General features: G+C 43.3%; 1 protein-coding gene across 15 annotated transcripts in view; it reads left to right on the top strand.

Annotated features, from left to right (window-relative positions):
- The window catches only part of Ppp1r12b (protein phosphatase 1, regulatory subunit 12B), a 197,918-nt gene that overhangs the window by 160,348 nt on the left and 17,480 nt on the right, over positions 1–20,090 (top strand). For 7 of the 15 annotated variants that reach the window (XR_015635213.1, XM_087580779.1, XM_087580775.1 and 4 more), the window contains 4 exon segments: positions 10,887–10,903; positions 15,174–15,318; positions 16,134–16,238; positions 19,021–19,074. Coding sequence is in view for 9 of the 15 variants with exons in the window: in XM_087580779.1 (XP_087436905.1) it covers positions 10,887–10,903; positions 15,174–15,318; positions 16,134–16,238; positions 19,021–19,074 (321 nt within the window). In the remaining 6 variants the exon portion in view is untranslated. 15 annotated transcript variants of the gene reach the window in all.

The following is a 20,090-nucleotide window of genomic DNA, read 5'->3' as shown; positions in this document are numbered from 1 at the left end:
TGTGTTTTTACAGTTGGAAGAAGTTTACAGACCATTCACATTGGCTTGCCTTGGTTTTTCTCTTGGTCTCATAGTTAGCTGACAATTAGTTGTATTCAGAAGGCCAAGGGGAGAGGATTGGAGTTGGACTTCATCAGCCTTTTGGTTTTTTGTTATTTAGCTCCCTTTTGGTTCTGTACCTGGTGGGCGTTTTATGCCTTGGGTGTTGGCTGTCAGAAGCTGGGTGTTATCACAGCCCTCCATCCAGCAAGCTTCTTGAGTTACACGATGCCATCCACATATAAATAGTTGTTTTCAAAGTCTGGGTGAAAAGTTAAGTATTTTTAGATCAAAGTTAAAGCATAAAGTAAATGAAAGTGGATCTTTAAAATCTTTGTATTGCTTTAAGGAAAAATAAGGCTGTGAGCTGGAAGGGGTAAGTAGGAAATGGGCTGGATCCACAAATAAGATCTTTCACTTGAGTGATGAGGGATTCATTGCTCTTAATCCCTCTAACAGTCATCAAGCTTTGGGAGGATCAAAGGACCAACTAGGGCAGCATGGAAGCACAGGGAAGCTAGCGCTTTGAGTAGGTCAGGATCCGAAGCCTTTATCCTCACCGTAAGATGTGCAGCTGCTCCAGTGCACCGCCGTGCCTGGGAGAAAGAGCGCATAGGTGATTGCCAGTATTATTGGGCCTGGTTTGGAAAAGACGATGAGGGTGATTGAACCTAGTTTAAAGGGGGGAAGATTTACAGAATAGTTGGAAAGGAGACAAATTTATATCATTTTAAAATTGGAAGTTTAAAATTAGAATTAAGAGCAAATAAATCCCTTAGCACTCAAGTAAAACATTTTATTTGTGGATCCAGCCCACTTCCTACTTACCCCTTCTGAATAAAGCTATTGGCTCCTAAGGAAAAAGAATATGCCATGCTCTGTGGTAGTAAAGACCCCACATCATGTCTAGTGTATCTGTTAATTATATACAGATAGTTACTCTAAAACCACTTTTAGCACTCAAAAAGGTCCTCATAGAAAGGTGATTTTATTCTTTTGTTTGTGCTATTAATTTGCTTTATAAATAAATTTTAAACAAATATTGCAACTTGGAGCCTTTTAAGTTATAACAAGTTTATAAATAGTAGTGTGTGAATTACTGAGGGTTGTCTTACCTGAAGGACCTTCTAGCCCGGCCTCCAAGCCTGTTGCCTCTGCTGAGGCCTACATTTTAACAGACCATTCAGCTCCTAAATCCAAACAACTGTGCATTTGAAGACTCCGTTCCTCTGTGGAACAATAAAAATAGAATAATAGTTTCTTAGTTCTATTTTTTGCTTTAATCTCTTGGCACATCACCTTTCAGAGCAGAGTAACATTATGGAGTAACTGTGGCTCTAGGAAAGCCCTAACCTGCGACAGATTCCCCATCAGTCACACATGATTGTGTCATGTTTAACAGCCACCAGCTTCAGACGCTAGGACATCTGTAAGCCCTACTTAAAGCCTTGTCCAAGATCTCTAATCCATATGCGTCTCTCCCTATTTGTTTACTATAGGAACCAGATAACCTGGCCCTCGATTGCATTAAACCAGTTTCATTTCTTACCTTGCTATCTTCTATAGGCTTGCTTATAAGATCAAAGTGGTATCTTAGATTTTGTAATTGTATATTTATTCTCTACATCCCTGGTGAGGCTGGCAAGACACAGGTACTTAATGAAAACCGCTGTCTGTATAAAATTTGACTGTTTTTGAAAAGTCAGAGGCTATGTGTGAGAAACTGTACCTTCTGAAATGAGAGCTGAACATGGGTTTCCCCAGGGCAGTTCAAATGATTCCTGTTTAACATGCCAGGGCATCTACAGCTCCAAAGTAGATGAGTTGATATTGGGGTATCTGTGGGGCAAAAAGAAAAAGCTAAAAAGAGAGGAAGTCCATGATATGTCGAAGTTATGAGAAATAACGTTAAACCTCGTGTGACTTAAGCTTGGGGATTGTTTCCTTTTGACTGTTTTACTGTTACTGTGGGTCAGGTCAGCAGGCTGGAATCTTTGTAGGGAAGTGCTTATCTGCTGAGGACCTCAAAATCTAGAAAGCCCTTTTAAAAGTTTTCATTAGCAGCTTGGTCCAAATAAAATTTAGATGACTACTATCCAATAAGCTACAGCATTTACTATGTTGAGAGAGGAGAAGAGGGAGAGGGAGAAGGAGAGATCCGTATCAGCCAAGCATGGTGTCAGACTGATCATCCCAACACGTGCACACATGCACAGAAAGACATGGCTGAGTGTCAGTAATCCAAGCATCGAGAGGTAGAGGCGGGGTTGGGGATTTAGCTCAGTGGTAGAGCGCTTGCCTAGCAAGCGCAAGGCCCTGGGTTCGGTCCCCAGCTCCAAAAAAAAGAAAGAGAGAGAGAGAGAGAGAGAGAGAGAGAGAGAGAGAGAGGCAAGTGGATTGCCACAGTTAGAAGCCACCAGGGCTACATAGTGAGACCCTGCCTCAAAACATCAAACGTGAGAAAACATTCCTCTTGGGCTTTGGTGGCAGGAAGCTTACCACCCTGAAAAAGTGTGAACTGCTAAAGAGCTTGTGAGAGCCACCAGGACGCCTACGGACTAGGACTCGGGCACTCAAGACTGAGCTGGGCACTCAAGAATGTGTGGCTCCTTTCCTGTGGTGAGGATGGTGCTCAGCACATGCTAGGCAAGTGCTCTGTCCTTAGTTTCTGAATTACTATCTGCAGTATTAACAGTCAGGTCTTACCGAGCCCAGTTTTTGAATGATTACAATATGCATTCAGATAGCCATGCACACTGGTGTATCCAAGCCATAGGATGACACAGCACAAGGATGGCGAGGTACAGAATATGCCTGACCTTATAAAGGCACACATATATCCTAAGGACCTTAGAATTCTCTTTTAAAAAAATCATTTGCTTCAAATATTTTATGGAGGACTTGGGATATTCATATAATTCCTTCTAGGGTAAGTACGTTTTATAATTCCAAAATAATCCAGACATTCTTCAGGAACTTCAGGAAAACTATGAACTGTAAAATCCTAATGTTTTGGGAGCTTAATAAATGCCCCCAGAAGATGAGTATTTCTATAATGTAATAAACTTATTTTTACTTGTTATATTTATTTGGGGGGAGTGGTCAGAGAACAACTTGCAGGAGTCAGTTCTCTCCTTCCCCAGTGTGGGTCCTGGAGAATCACTTTACATGACTTGATAGCAAGAGCCTTCACGCACTTGGTCATCTTGCCAACCCAGTTGTCTTATGTTAAGGTCTGGTAAAACATGCAAGCTACTACTACTTGATTCCCTTCTGCCTGCAGTGTTATAAAGTTTATATGATAGGATGTTCACATGTATTCCTCCACAGTAAACAAGCAAAGGAGAACTGAATGTGGATGCATTATCCAGCATGTGACATTTCCCCCAAATATTTATAGTATAGGGTCTGAGAGAGGGCTCAGTGGGTAACGCACTGCCCACTGTTACCCACATAGTGTGGAAGGAGAGGACTGATGCCATCCATCCAGTGTCTACCCCATCCAGTAATAAATGGAAATAAAGAGAGAAATAGCTACAATAGAGACAGCGTTAATTGGTGAGGGTGACTTTCTCAGTTAGCTATTTTTTTCCATATGTAGTAGTTGGTACAGGCAAACAAGCAGTTTAAAATGATGAGGATTTTAATATGATGAAGACTTATGTGATTTTATAGTTGTCAACTTCTTGTCTGGAAGTCCACTGTCTCTCACATACTCATGTGGATGATCACTTTTTCTAACATAAGGCAGTATTTTTAGAATTGTTTGGATACAAAATATATGTGGTTCTTCATTGTAGCTGAGAGACCATATTTCTTCTAGGATGTTATTAACTGGACCGTGTTTTGTTGTTAAAGGAGAAAAGTTAGAAATGGCTCTCGGATTATATCCTGGCGCTGTATTTATGAAAATAATAGATTGCCATGGTTATGAAACCATTGTGTGCACAGTTGACCTTCTGCTGGGCAGATTTTCACCCAAGTGGGCATGCCTGATCTATTCACATGAACCTGATGACACAAAGAGCAAAGGGATGAGGGGGAAGGGCCCGGGCGCCAGTGCCAGACTGAGGGGGAAGGGGCTAAGCGAGAAGGGATACGGAAATCCCACAGACCCCAAGTGGCCAGTAGCTGAAAGCAGGAAAGCCACAGGGACCTGCAGCCTGAGTTGCAGGATCTTGGGAGTCTCCTGAAGAATGAGCTCAAAGGCAGAGAACAAAGAAGCCATTAGAGCAGTGCAGCCCTGTGACCTGTAAGACTGAGGTCATGTGTGTTTTGAGATTCCGAGTTCATGATCATTGTTCTGGTGATAATAGAGACTAATGCTGGTGAAGCTGATGATGACAAGGAAGTTGGTAGCTTTGATGCACATGTATGAAGGCTCTCTGGCCTTCCCCACGATCACATCTCTATACAAACCTGTTCTTTTTCTCTGTATATTTAACATTGTATAAGATCTTAACTATTTTACTAGGGATACAGACTTAGGAAGATCAAGTCCAACACTACAGAGCAGTATACCAACCATCCTTGTTTCAATTTCCTTGAAATCCTATCCATTTTAGTTATGAAGGGCATCCCTGAAGATGCAAGGGTAGAACACTTTAATCTTTGCTAGACATAGTAAGAAAACCATAATGGTTTCTAGCAGGGTGCGTGTGTGCATGGGAGTGTGTTATGATTAGGTTTTTCAGGGGCTTTGAAATCTGGTCTTAAGTTCTGTCCTTGAAGGCTTACTTCTATTTGCTTGTTTCTCATCAGCCTTGAGTCTGAGAGCTCTAAAATGGAAGGGTGGTTCTCTGTGGGGCATCCCAGAATAGCTCAATTTGTTTCCCGTGGCTCAGCTAGAATACAGAACATGATAGAAAATGTTCCTTCTGCTTAGTCCTTCTTTGGAAAATGTAAATAGAAGATTTTTTTTTCCCATCACTGTGGGGTCAGACCCTGACTCCAAAGGAACATGAGTTAAAGCATTCAACCTTGGCAGTGGACATGTGGCTTGTTCTGTTCCTTTCCCTTGGGCCCAGCTTTCCTGAGCCATGACTTTATTTTAAACTTGGTAGAGTTTGGTTTTAATTATGTGCCTTTCTGAATTGCGATAACTTTCAAGTTAAAAGCTTTTGCGGGGATATTCTAATCTAGCCTCTGGTGTTTTGAAGGCCCTCCTCATTTCAGAAATCAAAACCATCCTGGGTCCTGTTCCTTTCTAGGATTGCCATCTGAATTAATGGCAGTCTTCACTCTGCTCTCTTATTAGAAGCAGGCCTGAGCAAGGGCTGTTAAGGAGTATTTAAAGAGGCATGAAAGGAAGGAGCCTATTTCTTAATGTGGGGCATTTTTCAAACCATGTTTTATCCGGCCAGTCATTCTTTTCACTCAGCTCACTGGGCTCTTACTGGTTTCTCCATAGCTTCAAGTCTCTTCTGCTCCAGAGCCCCAGTCCCAGTATCTGCTGCCTCCACTCGAGCCACTAAAGCTGTGATGTAATCCCTTCACTGAACAATTTTTATCTAGTTCAAACAGACCAGAGACCCATCTTAGTGGACATTTTTCATTTGTCTTGAGAGAAAGGTAGAGTAAAATGCTCTTAAACAAAAACACTTGAAGATATTCTTTCCAAAACTTCCTGATTAAAATGTCTGAGATAATAACTTGCAAATTGGTAAAGATTTATACCGTTTTTGAAATACATAATGTTATTTTGTAGAGATGAGACATCTAGACCCTCAAGTGGACTAAATGTAACTATTATGCTTTAAAAAGAAAAACTATTCAGAGGCCAGAAGTAAGATAACCAGGCCATTCCTAAAACGTAGGTAGCCACAACCCAGTCTCTAAGTATCTGAGGTTCTGCTGGGGTCTCTGAGCTCTGTGTCTTAGAGGTCCTTATTCGCTGCCCTCCTCTGTGGAAGACCCTTTGGTGTTCATTTCCTGGTCTGTGATGTGCTTGCCTCTCAAGACACTTCCTTACCTACTGCTCCCCTGAGACCATTTAGGCACACTGCCACTCCACTTATCTCTAGATTTACTCAGTGGTCTGTCTGAGGATTGGCAGGCAGCTTTCTACAGTGAGAAGTCATGTCAGCCTAACAGCTGAAATGAGCTTAGTTTGAGTGACAACAGAATGAAATGTTGACTTTAAATCTCCTATATCAGTGAGTTACTCTACCCTTTACCCAAGATATCCAAAGCATTTTCTGCCTGGGCATAACCAGTGGTTTTGGTTTTGGTTTTTCATTCACCTTCCAATCACCTATGATATCAAAAAGCAAAGTAAACCAGTATTTTCTAGAGGTATTTATTAGTGAAAATCAGGAAGCATTATTTAAAAACGTAAGTCATTTTATCAGGAGTTAGACAAGTATACATTAAATCCTGTATGGTTCGGATGTCTTATCTTGTGATTTATAAACATACTCTTCTTAGGCTATAAACTTAAAGGAAGCCTTTTCTTTAAGAAAGAGAATATTACCTCCTTTGCAAGTCTGTGTTCCTGTCTTTTGAAATAATATTTATATTTAGATAACTGTTTTACCTCTTCTGTACCCAAATCCGAGATTTAGGAAATGGCTCTAATGTGTTGGGTTAGCCATTCCAGAACATTTCTAGAGCTAGCCTTGAGTGCAACAGTCAAAAATCCAAGAATCCCACATCACTCCAAAGTCAGGTAGAAGCTAGCGTGGATGTTGTGGGAACAGACCATCAACTGCTTTGTCTATCAGATCAGTCCTCTCTTACACACTCTATAATAGATACCAGAAAGGAAGTGACAGCAGAGAATCTTAACATGCCTATGATTAGCTTTTAGTGTTCCAGGCAGGAAGGGGTGTCATTCATCAGCTTCCAAGATGTCTGTCCATGAGAATTATCTCTAAAGATGGGGGGGGGGGGCAAGCACTGCTGTAGGCATCACGAGTCTGAGCACATTGGCATTATCGTTTTCCACATGCTCTCATCTGTGGAAAAGTGAGCCTCCGTGGAATCCACCTGTTCATATCCAGGTACCCTGTGGCCTTTCTCTGGCTGTTGCTTGAGAATACTAGCCTACTCTATGGCTTTCCATTTTTAAATACTTGTATCTTACATCGGCATCCTTCATGGTGACTGTACAGTATACACAGCCATACTGTGTAGTCAAATAACTGAGAACTTTACTTCAGTGTGACAATGTGGAGTGTTGTGTTTCCAGAACATTCAAAAGGAAAAAAATGTTAATTTCATTCTTACAGTGGTAAACCAGTTGGTAGTGATTAGCACACTTTATTATATGTAAGTTGCAAAGATTGATTCATAGTAAAAATTCTGACTTCCTATTTTAGTGGAGCAAGACACATTTAAATTGTGTAGAGATGGGTACCAGAGTTCACACAGTAGAAATGAAAGCTGAAGATGTCAAAAAACCTTATTTCATAGCAGGTTATTTACAAGCAGGAACTGAAGGAACATTTCCAACCGAGAACCAACTGGGGAAAAATGAAGTCAGCTAGACAGAGCTGACTTAATGGTCAGAAAGTTAAGCAGACCGTAGTCTGCGCACTGTAGAATGCTTATGCTACAATAGAGAAGCAGAAGGCAGCCAGGCAGTCTCCCCAGTTATAAACAAGTCATCCTTCACACCTAGGCAAGACCTGTCTCTGGAGAAGCTGTAGAATGCAGCTTGCATGGGACCTGGTGTTGAAAGGCTGTTCTGCCCAGGAGTGTGAGAGAAATTACAGCAGTGCTTTGCGTTTGACTTGAATTTCCTGGCTCACAGGAACCAAGTTAACTTCAGGACACTAATGAGCACCAGCATAGCAATGTGCTTTTAACTGAAGAGAGAGAGGAAAAGAGCAAGGGTACTGTCACATTTAACAATGTATTTCCTCCCAGTTATCACATGTAACTCTTACCAGGGGCTACTGGCTACTTGCCCAAGTTTCATAGGCAGAAGAGTAAAAAATTAGAACTCAGAGCCATGAACAATTCAGCCAGCTCTAGTTACTAGTAACCATGTTCTGGCCCTGTCAGCACTAAGGATGTTAACTGGGAATAAGAGAGTGGGTGAATGTCAGGTAAAGACTTTTAAATTAAGACTTTAAAGCACTCACCATAACAATAAGTTGTCCCTGTTGAAACAATGGGGTGTGTGTGTGTGTGTGTGTGTGTGTGTGTGTGTGTGTGTGTGTCTGCCATCATCTTCTCAGAACTCATCTTTCTAGAAGCTTCTTAACTGGAGCCCAGGGATCACTGCTGCCTCCACAGATAGATTCATGTTTTCCTGCTCATGCTCCAGACAGGCTCCTGACGTGTGCTCGCAGGACTCTCCCTGTGTCATGGAACCAGTTAGGCCTCTTTCTCTGGGCCTCTCCTGCAAGGCTCTGCATACCATAGGCTTTAAGTATAGAACAGTTTCTTCACATTGGCCAGGATCACGTTCAGCCCCAGTTATTCACAAGTATTTGACAAGTCACAGTTAACATTTCCCTGTAGGTAGGTATTCACTCACATGCTGTAGGGAGATCTTCCACAAAGCTAGTAAAGGTGCAAACTCAGTACCCTGACTTCTCTCTCACCCGCCCCCATCCTGGGAATTGAAGCGAGGGTCTTGCCAGGTTAAGTGCTCCACAGAGCTGTATACCCTACTTCTTTTTACTTTTTATTCTGGGGCGAGTTCTTCCTAAGTTGCCCAGGTTGGCCTTGAACTCACTGTGCAGCCCACATAGGCTTTGTATGTGTGCTCGACCCACCTTAGCCTTCTGAACAGCCGTGATTACAGGCCTGTGCTGCCACACTGAGCTCTTACATTTATTTATCGTGTTTGTGTGTACCCACGTGCCTCAGCATTCAGGGGACAGCTCTCAGGAATCTCTCCTTCTGCCATGTGGAGTCGCACTCGGGCAAGCATACTGGGTGGTGAGCTCCTTCACACCTTCGCCTGCCAAGCATGGATTTGCTGTCCTTACTGTTGCTGTTCTTGTTTGCCTTCTTGTCTTGTTTTGTTGGTTGGTTTGTTTTTCAAGACAGAGATTCTCTGTGTAGCCTGTGTAGCCCAGTTATTCACAAGTATTTGACAAGTCCTGGAACTCACTTTGTAGACCAGGTTGACCTTGAATTCAAAGATCTGCCTCCCTCTGCCTCCTGAGTGCTGGGATTAAAGGCGTGCAACACCACTGCCAGACCTGTTCTTGTTTTTAATTCTGAAACAAACAAACAAACAAACAAATAATGTTGGTGGCCAGTGACAGATAGATATGACATGTTAAAACCTGATAGAAATATATACCTGGCACATCTCTGGGTTTGAGACCAGACTCTGTCAAAACAAAAACAAAACAAAGAAGACAGAACAACAAAAACAGATATAAAAATGTAAGAAAAATTGCCATAACTCCAGATTACTAAATTTTAGAGTTTTCAAAGAACATCACAAATATAGGAGAATGTTATAGATACACCATAATTTTTTCTAAATGGTTTCCTTTTACCTCAAATGGGACCTGTCTCGTTTTTATGGCAAGATCATTCTGTGGATAACAATACTTGCTGTCAAGCCTGATGGTCTAAGTTCAGTCCCTGAGACTCAGTGGAAGGAGAGGATGCTCTACTGAAAACTCACCTCTGACCTCCACACCTGTGCTGTAGCACATGTGCACACATGCATACACACACAACAGACGGATGGACGGACAGACAGACAGGCAGACCGATAGAATTTAAATGTATTTGTAACCAGAAATATATCACAAAATTGTGTGTAAACTTAACTAAGAACACATAAAAGAAGTCCCTACTCCATAGCTACAGGAAACCCCACAGAATTAGGATGTGCTCTTTTCACCATTCTGAGTACAGCCTTTGACTTGAAGAGGGAGTCCATAGAAAGCCACCTACCTCTGAGATGTGCTGTGACACTACACATCCCAGAGACTCTCTCGGGTGTGATGTACGAGGCTGCTCTGTGCCTGGACTGACAAAATAGTGTCTTCCCCGGAGGGAAAGCAGTGCATGGAATGTTGCTCCCAGGTGAAAGATCCCCTTCCTTTTACATATGGCTGGACTCTGCGTCTCTTCATTCTTTTCTCTTCTGTCCTTTGAGGTTTTGTTACTCTCTTAACATCTCAGAAGAGGAAGTAGATAAAGTCACATAAATCAGTTAAATGCTTGTTTGCTTGAGCTCTTTTTTTATGAAAGGATAGAAGGGCAAGGTCATTTATAATTTTTTAGGTGGAAGATGAAGACATAGTCACTGTTGTTGCTTTTTATTTAAACAAGGCCTATGCTTGTAGTTTGCATCTGCGAAATACTTTGCTTCTGAGATCCCAAAATACTTTACTATTCTTTTTTAAGTCTGTACCAGCATCTAAGGGACTAGGGTTGGACTGTGCCCACAGCTCCCTCATCCCTATCTTTACTGTGATCTGGGAGGAACCAGCAGCTGACCTGAGGTTTTGTTTACGAACTGCACTGTTTACTCAGGGAGGCTGGGGTGTCTGGGATCCTGACGGGAATTAATGAGATGGATATTGTACGTCAAATGGCTCCATGTCACACAGTAGCCAGTGATGGGCCCTCCTTCAGCACAAGCTTGTCTAGTTGGAAGAGAGAGGAGTTTGATCACTTTGTATTTTGGGGTCTGCCCATTTGAAAGGACGCTATCTCCAAAACCTCAGACCGGGTGAGCTGTGGTACGAAGACCTCTGAGTTAGAGCCAAGCAGCCGTGCGTGCCGTCAGTTCAATTAGCAACTCCTGTCTCCACTAGAAAGTTGACACATCTGATTCAAAAAGTACAATTTATGAATGGATATATAAATTAGTCTCTTGCTAATGCTGTTTTCTTTTTCTTTTTGTTTTTGTCTCCTTTCTCTAGCATGAAAGACTTTCTAGGTAAGAACTCTGTTTTTTATGCATGCTTAAATCCTATGAGAGAATGTATGCCTAGTTAACCTTGGTGTCATGTAATAGTTAAGTGGTGTGCTTTGTAACCTTCCTTTGCATTTCTCCAGTCACCGTAATAGTCAGACTTACCTTTTGCCCAGTGTTATAAAACAGCTTCAACTCACCTTCCTGCTGCAACTCACTCTTCTTCAAGTCCACTGTGTGTGCTTCCAGCTGACGGGGGTCCTGCATCAGGGCCAGGCCCTGTGGGCACTTGGGAAATGGCGTGAGTGAGGCACTGCCCTTACCTGCAGCTAGTTACAATCTACTGGAACAACAATCCTTTCAGGAGAATGCAGAAAGTGCCATTCCACAGGCAGGCGGGTATCATGGGTGTGGGGAGAGGCAGTTAACCTAATCTGATAATTCAGAAGACAGGATTGTTACCAAGGAGACCATGAGCTGAGACTGGGGTGAGGTACTGTCACGGTATAATGAACCTAGCCCTAGATCTCATATCCGAGTGGTGCTTATGGACAGTTTATCCCATCAACTAAAAGCCTGATCTGCAATTACTAAAATAGATGAATAAGAATCCTCTATAATCTTTTCACACAGTATCTAAGGTGCAAAACTGATCTTCTTAAAGAAGAAAATAAAAATAACAGCGTCTTTGGAACTAAATGTTTGAACCTCTTCTTCTCCACTATCCCTGTGACGGAGAAATCACGAGGAGATGGGATAGGGAACAGATGTAGTTCTAGGACATCATGGGGAAATTGGTCTCTAAATCTGTCTGGTAGTTGAGCTAGTTCGAACTTGTTAATGTGTGCTAAGATTTATATGTGTCACTTCTCTGTCCTCTCACCAAGGCCCAGCCAAGAAGGAATAATTTACTTGCCAAGCAGTATAAAATGCCTTTGCTTTATAACATGCAAGGAGGGTTTTGTTGTTGTTGTTTTGTTTTGTTTTGTTTGCTTTATCTCATCTTTAGAGAACTCAGTTGTGTTATAATGGCTACATTTTCTCAGCAGACTTCACAATATATCATAAAATTGTCATGATTAAAATACTGGTGTACCAGTTCAAGAGTAAGGCCAGAGGGCCGGTGAGATGGCTTCACTGGAAAAGGGGTTTGTCACCACACCTGACAACAAAGTGCTGTCCTGGGACACACATGACAGACGGGAAGAACCAATTTTTTTTTCTTTTTTTTTTTGGAGCTGGGGACCGAACCCAGGGCCTTGCGCTTCCTAGGCAAGCGCTCTACCACTGAGCTAAATCCCCAGCCCTGAAGAACCAATTCCTAATGGATGTTTTCACACACACACACACACACACACACACACACACACACACACACAAATAAATGTATAAAAAGTAAAGTAAGCAGAGACTGACAGAACACAGTCTGTGTCACAATGCCTTCAGATATATAATATAAATTTGCATCTCATGGGTGGATATAAAGTACTTGAGAAAATGTACTATTTTGTTTTTTTGGTTTGTTTGCTTGTTTTGAGAAAACACATCCTTCAATGCATGCTAAAGAAATGAACAAATATATTTCAAATAGTTACATTTTAAAGAGAAAGTCCCCTTCTACAAAAATAACACAAGATAGTATTTTATTATCTGTATGAAGGAAAATCTTCCCAAATAGTACCCTAAAGATTATAAAATATCAAGTTTCATTATGTAAATTTACACTGTTATCATTAAAAAATAGCTGTAACTAGCTGGGCATGGTGACTCAGACTTCTAGTTCCAGCTCTTGGGAGACTGAAGCAGGAGGGTCAGGACTTCAAGGTCAGCCTGGACCACATAGGCAGTCCTAGACCAACTTAGGCAGTACAAGGCCTGTCTCAAAGAAATTAAAATAGAGAAAAAGAAAAGAGTTTCTGTAAACATCATAAAGTAAAGGGAAGTGAAAAGTTTGTGAGATGTGTTAGACAGTTGTCAAAGCCCTGGTGTGTAAGAGCATTCTCCCGAGGTGTGACCAGAGAAAGCTGTACACTTTACAAAGTGTGACTAACCATCCAGAAACAACAGCACTGAATAACCAAACACTGAACCTTCCCCTCAATTTAAAATACTAAAACAGGACGATAAGAATACCATTTTCCTGTAAACTCGGTGCAATGGCAAATCTTGGTTGTCAACTTGATATACCTAAGAAGAGTTCCCTCTTTACTTGAAGAATTCTTTATTTGAAGAATTATCCTCATCAGATTGGTCTTTGGGCTTGTCTGTGGGCCATTTTCTTGATTGCTAATTGATTCAGAAGGGCCAAGCCCACTGTGGGTGTTGTCATCCCTAGACAGGTGGACCTGGGTTGAATAAGAAGAGATAACAGCACTCGAGCCTGGAAGCAAGCGAGTACATACTGTTTCCCAGTTAGTCTGCTGACGCTCCTGCCTCAAGTTCCTGCTGTGACTTTCTTGGATGACAGACTGTCATATAAAGTGAAATGAACCCCTCTCCTCACCACGTTGCTTTTGGTCACGGTGTTTATTACAGATACAGAAAGCAAACAGGACAGGTGGAATGAGATAAGTCTCTTTGGAAGGCAGTATAGACGCACATAATAAGTGTTCAAAATCTAGTTGGCCGCGATCACATACTACATTTCTAAACATTTTTCTAAAAAAGTGGCAAGTGGCACACCTCAGTAATTCCAGCATTCAAGAGGTAGAGACAGAAGGGTCAGGAGTTCAACATCCACTACACAGCAAGTTTGAGGCTACTCTGGCCTGTGAGAGGCCTTGTCTCGAACAGAAAGCAACCACCACCAAATAAATAAATTAATTAATTAATTAAATAAATAGGAAGGAAGGAAGGTAGGTGATTGGCTAGCTGAACCAAGACTTACAAATAAGACTGCATGTTTTGGTGTTGTTAGTAGATGTGGTGACAGCTAACGACTGTGAAGCAGTGCGTCTCTCACCCGACATTTGGTTAAATTACCAGATAACCAAGGAATGGACTATGTAGTCATTTTTAAGGAGGAAGTATATTTTTATTTTTATGGGAAGGTGCTCACAGAATCCTAAGTGTAGGGAGGAGTTAAATAATGGAGGTCTCATCTGGCTTTATAGGATTATATATTTTAACATATTGCTATTTGACATTACAGAAGTATATGAGACCTACTGTTAATGGCAGTTATAGTCAGGAAAATCACCAGTGCAGAGATTTCTGTGAACACAGGGAGTGGGGAGGGCAATAAGACACAGGTTCTGGCGTCTCTAAGAGAAAAAGGCCCAGCCCCCTGTGCAGCTGCCACCTTCCTCTCACCCCCTCTCCTCCTGGACCTGCTGCTCTGCCCTTCCCGGTGCTTACTCCAGCTCTGCCAGCTCTGCCGGCAGCCACCACAGACACCAGACAGTCTCACAGCTGTGATGGTGCAAACCAAAGCAGTTCAGGGGCCAGTGCTCTGGAGGGCTGGTTAGTGTACAGCGCTTTGGTATGTGCTGCCCAGTAGTGAGCAGAGAGCAGCGCACAGGAAACAGGAGTTAGTGTGAAGGGTTAAAAGGACACCAGGACACTTAGCTGGTAATTAGCTCAGATACTCTTAGCAGTGCTGGAAATAGAGCCACCAGCAGCTCTAGAAGCTCGCCTGCCAGGCATAGATATCTTAACTACAAGCCTAAGTCTTGATATGGAATACAGGGAAGAAAATAGGCTGCTTGGGATGTTTCATTCCAGCAAACCTGTTGTGCACCCAGAAGTCCAAGTGGCCTGCTGTGGGTGCCATTCCTTCTCTCTCTTCCCAGTGGCTCGTTCTCCAAACCCATGTGTTTCTGATTCATTGATGGTTCGTGGTGATCATTTTCCAAGAGCCCTTCAGACACAAGAAACTTGTTTTAAAGGCACACTCTTTAGGGAAGGAAGCTATTCAACTCCAGTTAATTTCAAAGCTCTAACACTTAAAGCAGCACATGGTCCCAGCCACCAGTTTTTCAAGTGAGCTCCATTCTTGGCAAATGATAGCATCTCGCCCCAATCTGTGTTATTGCTCATTCGCACTCTCACAGTGTGTCCATGAGACCTGTGCATGCTGGCTAAGAGAGTCAAGGGAGGTAAGTTTCTGGCCAGAGTTCTTAGCCTCTTAGAAAAGGCACAGACTAGACTTGACTAGACTTAGGCTGTCTCTCTCTGTCTGTCTCTGTCTACATCTGTCTCTCTGTCTCTCTCTTAGACACACACACACTCACACACACACACACACACACTTTGTTCTGAAAACCGACTTTCATCTTCACTATTTCTCTTACAGGTTGGAGTCAGGAGGCAGTAACCCGACCAGCAGCGACTCTCACAGTGACCGTGCTTCAGCAAGAGCCCGTCGGGAGGCCAGGGAGGCTCGTCTAGCCAGCCTGACCAGCCGGGTAGAAGAGGACAGCAGCAGGGATTATAAAAAAGTAGGATCTCTCTCCAGGTTCCTATTCTTGACTTTTGCCATATAAAACTTTTAGCCTTTTCCACCAGTAGTAAAACAAAGTTCTGAATAAGGAGTACGGCGGTACTTCTCAGAGCTGTTTGCTTCACCTTCTACCCACGGAAGACTATTCGTGTTGTTTTTATTACCGTAGTGAGCGTATGCCTAGAGTTAAATATTCAGAAGTGTAGGGTAAAGTAAGAAATGTACTACTTTTAAAGAGTAAAAAGCATAATTCTGTGTGTCTGAGCCCATGAGAACTATTCGGTTAGACTTACTTTAAGAAACAAATGCTTTTGATAAGGTGTTTTGAATATCAACCAAATACTTTTTGGTGCTAGTTTTTAAAAATTACCATCTACTTCTCTCGGCTCTTGCTCTTTGGACTTTGGAAACATTCCCTTTCAGGTGTTTGAGATGCAGGGGGTGATGGGGAACCAAAACATTTTGGTTAAGGAAATATTTTGGTTGATATTTTTTGTTGTTGTTAAGCAAAATTTGACAAAAAAAAAAAAAAAACCCAACAAACCCAGTTCCAAAAACAATAAGTCTGTTTTATATCTTGTGGGAGAAATGGGTGTGTGGTTTTCCCCCCAGGGTTTAGCTTCCCTGACGGTGGGGCTCTCCATCTCTCTCCTGTGTCAGCACCTGAGAGCCCACTGCCCTGAGCCAGAGAGCAGTGGCTCTTCATAGACCACCCTCCTCTTCTGCACCTAGGTGATCATGGAAGCTCAAAGCGGAACTATGAGTTCTTCTACTAGGAGCCCATGCAGTGACTTGGTTCTGTTCCCTTCACAGCTCTATGAGAGTGCCCTGACCGAAAACCAAAAACTGAAAACAAAGCTTCAGGAGGCCCAGCTGGAACTTGCTGATATCAAAGCCAAGCTTGAGAAGATGGCCCAGGTAAGGAAGGGTGGGCAAGGCCAGGGAGGGTGAAGAGGAGGGGGAAGGTGAAAGGGAGGGAGGGAGGGGTGGGGGGTGCTATCTATCTAGGGGACAAGCTGGGAGATGGAATTCAGGTGGTACTTCCTCAAGCCGACAGGCGGGAGCTCCTAAATAATGGAATAAGTTTGAAAACTGACAGTTAGTTCCATGAACCACTAACTGATGTTCTGAATGCTAGCCGTTGATATTAATATAGCTTCTCACAGCGGAAGGACAGTCGGGACAGTACTGGGTCAGTTCTAAGTGGTTCTTCCCATCCTGCTGGTGCTCCAGTTCAGGTCCTCTGTGCCTCACCTTGTGGAGAGAAATAAGCACTAGACTATAACCGAGTATAGAAAACCCAACATGGAGCCCAAATAACCTAAGTGGTTTGTTTACGCCCGAGATGAAGTGGTCCAGATTAGGTTCCAGGGGACTCCACCTTGAAGCAAAGGTGTTCCCCCTTGCATCTGGTTCTATGGAACTGGTGACAGTGAGATGGGGTAAGCCACTCCCTCTTACCACCAGGCCTGATTTAATTACACAAATCTGAGAGGCCACTGGGGGACATGGTCTCATTGCCCATGAAACAAGCCCTGCAGCTGAAAGCTACAGCAGCTGGCCTTCCGTTGGTGCAGAGTTCAGGAAGCCTGTTCAGTTATTTCCCTCCCAGAATGCCTGCTGACTGAGTATTTCAAAAGCAGAACTGAGGTAAAAAAGGATTCTTTATGAGAATATAAAATGAAAACCAGAGGTGGCTGCTTAATCTGGTAATATGATATAACCCAAATGAAAAATGAAATTACAGGCTCCTGGGATCCCAGGCTCATGGTATGTAGTCAGGGAAGGGTTGAGTACTATCTTAGCATCTTACTGTAGCCCCTGTGGGGTGCACAAGGCAGCAAAGAGGGGCACAGGAGCCATACGTGGCTCTTACTGCACTTTCTGAGGCCTACAGCTAACACACACTAGATTTAAAGCCATGTTGTGGGGGTGGGAAGGAAGGTCTCTGATTTAAAGAAAAGTCCATGACAAAATTATAACCCTGCCATCAGGTGGGGGGGGCAGGATAAATACGTTTTATGGTCACTTTCCCCTCCGCATTGCTAAACTAGGCAGTATGTCTTGTCAGAGACTAGTTTAGTTCTGAATAGCTTCCAGATGGGCAGTGTTAGTACTAAATGCAGCCCTTACACTGCTCCCAGAAGCTGTGCCCCTCTCAGAACATAAAGGAGCAGCCCCACAAAAAGCACTGCAGCCCCGCTCCTCAGTGGGGGCTGCTGACGCTAGCCAGAGCTCCTGGAGTTCTTCCCCAGCATAACAAACTGCTCAGAGTGACCCACACAGATCAGAATCTAGTTGGTCCTTCCCAGTCCCTGGGGCGCCATCGCAACCCAGCCAGCTGCTCTGCTAGGTATGCTGGGATATACTTAATTTTACCAAGTACAAGCTATTTGAAGCTTAGAAAGAAATGATAGTGCTACAGACCAAGTCTATTTACCAAAAATGGAGATGTTTGCTGGGATTGTGGAGGGAGGGCGGGTGGGCCTGTCAGCCTCATGCATTTGTTTGGAGACAGTCCCCACATGGACACATGCAGCATCCTACATAAATGCCAACTCACTTAAAACTACACAAGCAAACAAAAAGCTAGTCCTTTGTTTTCTGAACTTCACAAATATCGAAATCTTCCCAGCTCTTCAAGCTTAGGAAAGAAACAAAAGAAGTTATAAACAAATTCCGAGATCCCTAATACGTTTCCCCCTTTCCTTTCCACTTCTCAGGAGATTCGATATAAAGGCAGACAGCCATGACCTTGAGAGCAGAAGGTGAAAGTCTAGGATGAGAGCCAGAATTCTAAGTTTTGTTGTTACTTTTAGCTACTCGGTAGTTGAGAAGAAAGGAAGGAAGAGGAGGGAACATCTGCAGGGCAGCCTAGTGTCCCCTCTTACTGCGGCAGTCTGGGCATTGTGCTAGGCAGGAGAGGAGAATCCTCCTTTGTCACTAAACGCCCATTGAACACACGAAATTCTGCCTAGTCCTCTAACCTGAAGACCAAAGGAGACTTAGAGATTCCTACATTCCTTGACTGAAGGCAGGGCCACTCCCTGAGTTACTCTTCTTAGGTGTAGTGGACAAATCATCTTACTCCTCCGCAGGATTGAACTGAAAGTCAGTAGTGATCTAAATGTACTGTAAATCCTTTGTCAGGTAAAATCTTAACAGATTAAGAAGGAAGCCTAACAGATAAACGTGGAAATGTTCTGTTCAGACACCTGAAGCTGTCTAAGGAGACTACCGCACTAGAAGGGAAATGGTCTCAGTGCTCAGAACAGAAGTGACAGGGAAAGATGGCTACAAGAGTGCCCCAAGGACTGCATTCAAGTTTGGGGCCCTGCAGACTATAAAGGGAAGCTGAGTCTCTTGAGCGGAGCAGGGGTAATCTGGTGTAAGGAGAGTTAGTATTTGGGAGAGGGAAGATGAGAGCTGGGGATGTATTACGAGTAGCATCTGTACACACACATGCTTAGCCTCAGAAACTGTTCTTACCTTCCCCTCCCTGGGGGCCATCCCACTTCCTGTTCAAGGCAAGTGTCAGGGTTCGAAATCTCACAGTCTGTTTGCTTGAGACCCTCGCTAAAGGGAAATCCCAGAACCCTGCTGCCTCTTTCTGGACGTAGTGGTAAAGCAGAGCAAAGCGGGGCTCCTGACTACACGTGAGACAGCCTAAACAACAGGTGTTGTCCTTGTGTTTGCACAGCAGAAACAAGAGAAGACCTCTGACCGGTCCTCGGTGCTGGAGGTGGAGAAGCGGGTATGCTCATCTGTCTCCCTTGGCCGCCTGCTGCACGTCTTCCTCTGACCTTCTCTAACTTTGTTGTCCGTGCCAATGGAAAAAGTTCATCTTAAGAAGGCAGGAGCTCTGCCACATTCCGTTCCCAGCTTAATCTTTTTCTTTCTTTTTTTTTTTTTTTTTTTTTTGGTCTAACTCTGGACAGTAATTTGATGACCAGTCTGGCTTTCCCGTATAGTTGGTTACTTTGAACGTGCCAGTTTTTGGGTGGGAAGGAGCCTTGGGAAGTCATCCTGTGCATTCTTCTTCTGCCTTCAGAACTGCACACATACACACAGCTCCAAGATATTTGGTTATTTAAACATGCACACAGGTCTAAGGGCTTTCTCCCTTTTTCCATGACCTCAGACAGAAAGGAAGTTTTTATCTGGTCACACACCTGTAATCCCATTTGAGAGGCAGAGACAGAGGCAGGAAGATTGTCACAAATTCAAGTCCAGCCTATATTTCATAGCGAGTTCCAGGCCATCCACAAAATTAGCAAACCTAGTCTCAAAAGAAGGCAGACGCCTGTGTGGCGGCTCAACGGTCAAATGCTTGCTGTGTGAGGCCTGACAGCAGAACCCGCAGTGGATGGAGAGGACTGGGCCCAGGTTGTTCTCTGACCTCCATACCACGGTATGGATACACACGCACGCACATGTGCACACACTCAGAAATATTTTTTAAAGGAAGTTTTTCATCAAGACTCTTTGCCATTGACCTAGGTCTTATGATTTAAGACCTGGGCAGTCAGACTTTCATCAGCCCTCTGGCAGAGGACGTTCTAGTCAGATTCCTGACCTGATGTCAGATATTTATATCTGGGACTTTACATCCTTGGATTGGGGAATCCCAGTTAGATTTAGTGATGACCCCTATCTGACTCTAAGGATATAGTATATTCCTGTCTTTCTCATTGTCTGTGGGAAAAGCTAAGTTTTCTGTTTCGTTCCCTTGGCCTATAACTAGTCCTCCTTGGCATCTCATCTGCTTAA

The sequence above is a fragment of the Rattus norvegicus genome, chromosome 13, assembly GCF_021556685.1.
Source record: "Rattus norvegicus strain SHRSP/BbbUtx chromosome 13, alternate assembly SHRSP_T2T, whole genome shotgun sequence".
In the NCBI taxonomy this organism is placed as follows: Eukaryota; Metazoa; Chordata; class Mammalia; order Rodentia; family Muridae; genus Rattus; species Rattus norvegicus.
Note: the sequence above shows the minus strand (reverse complement) of the source record. Positions and strands in the feature narration are given on the sequence as shown.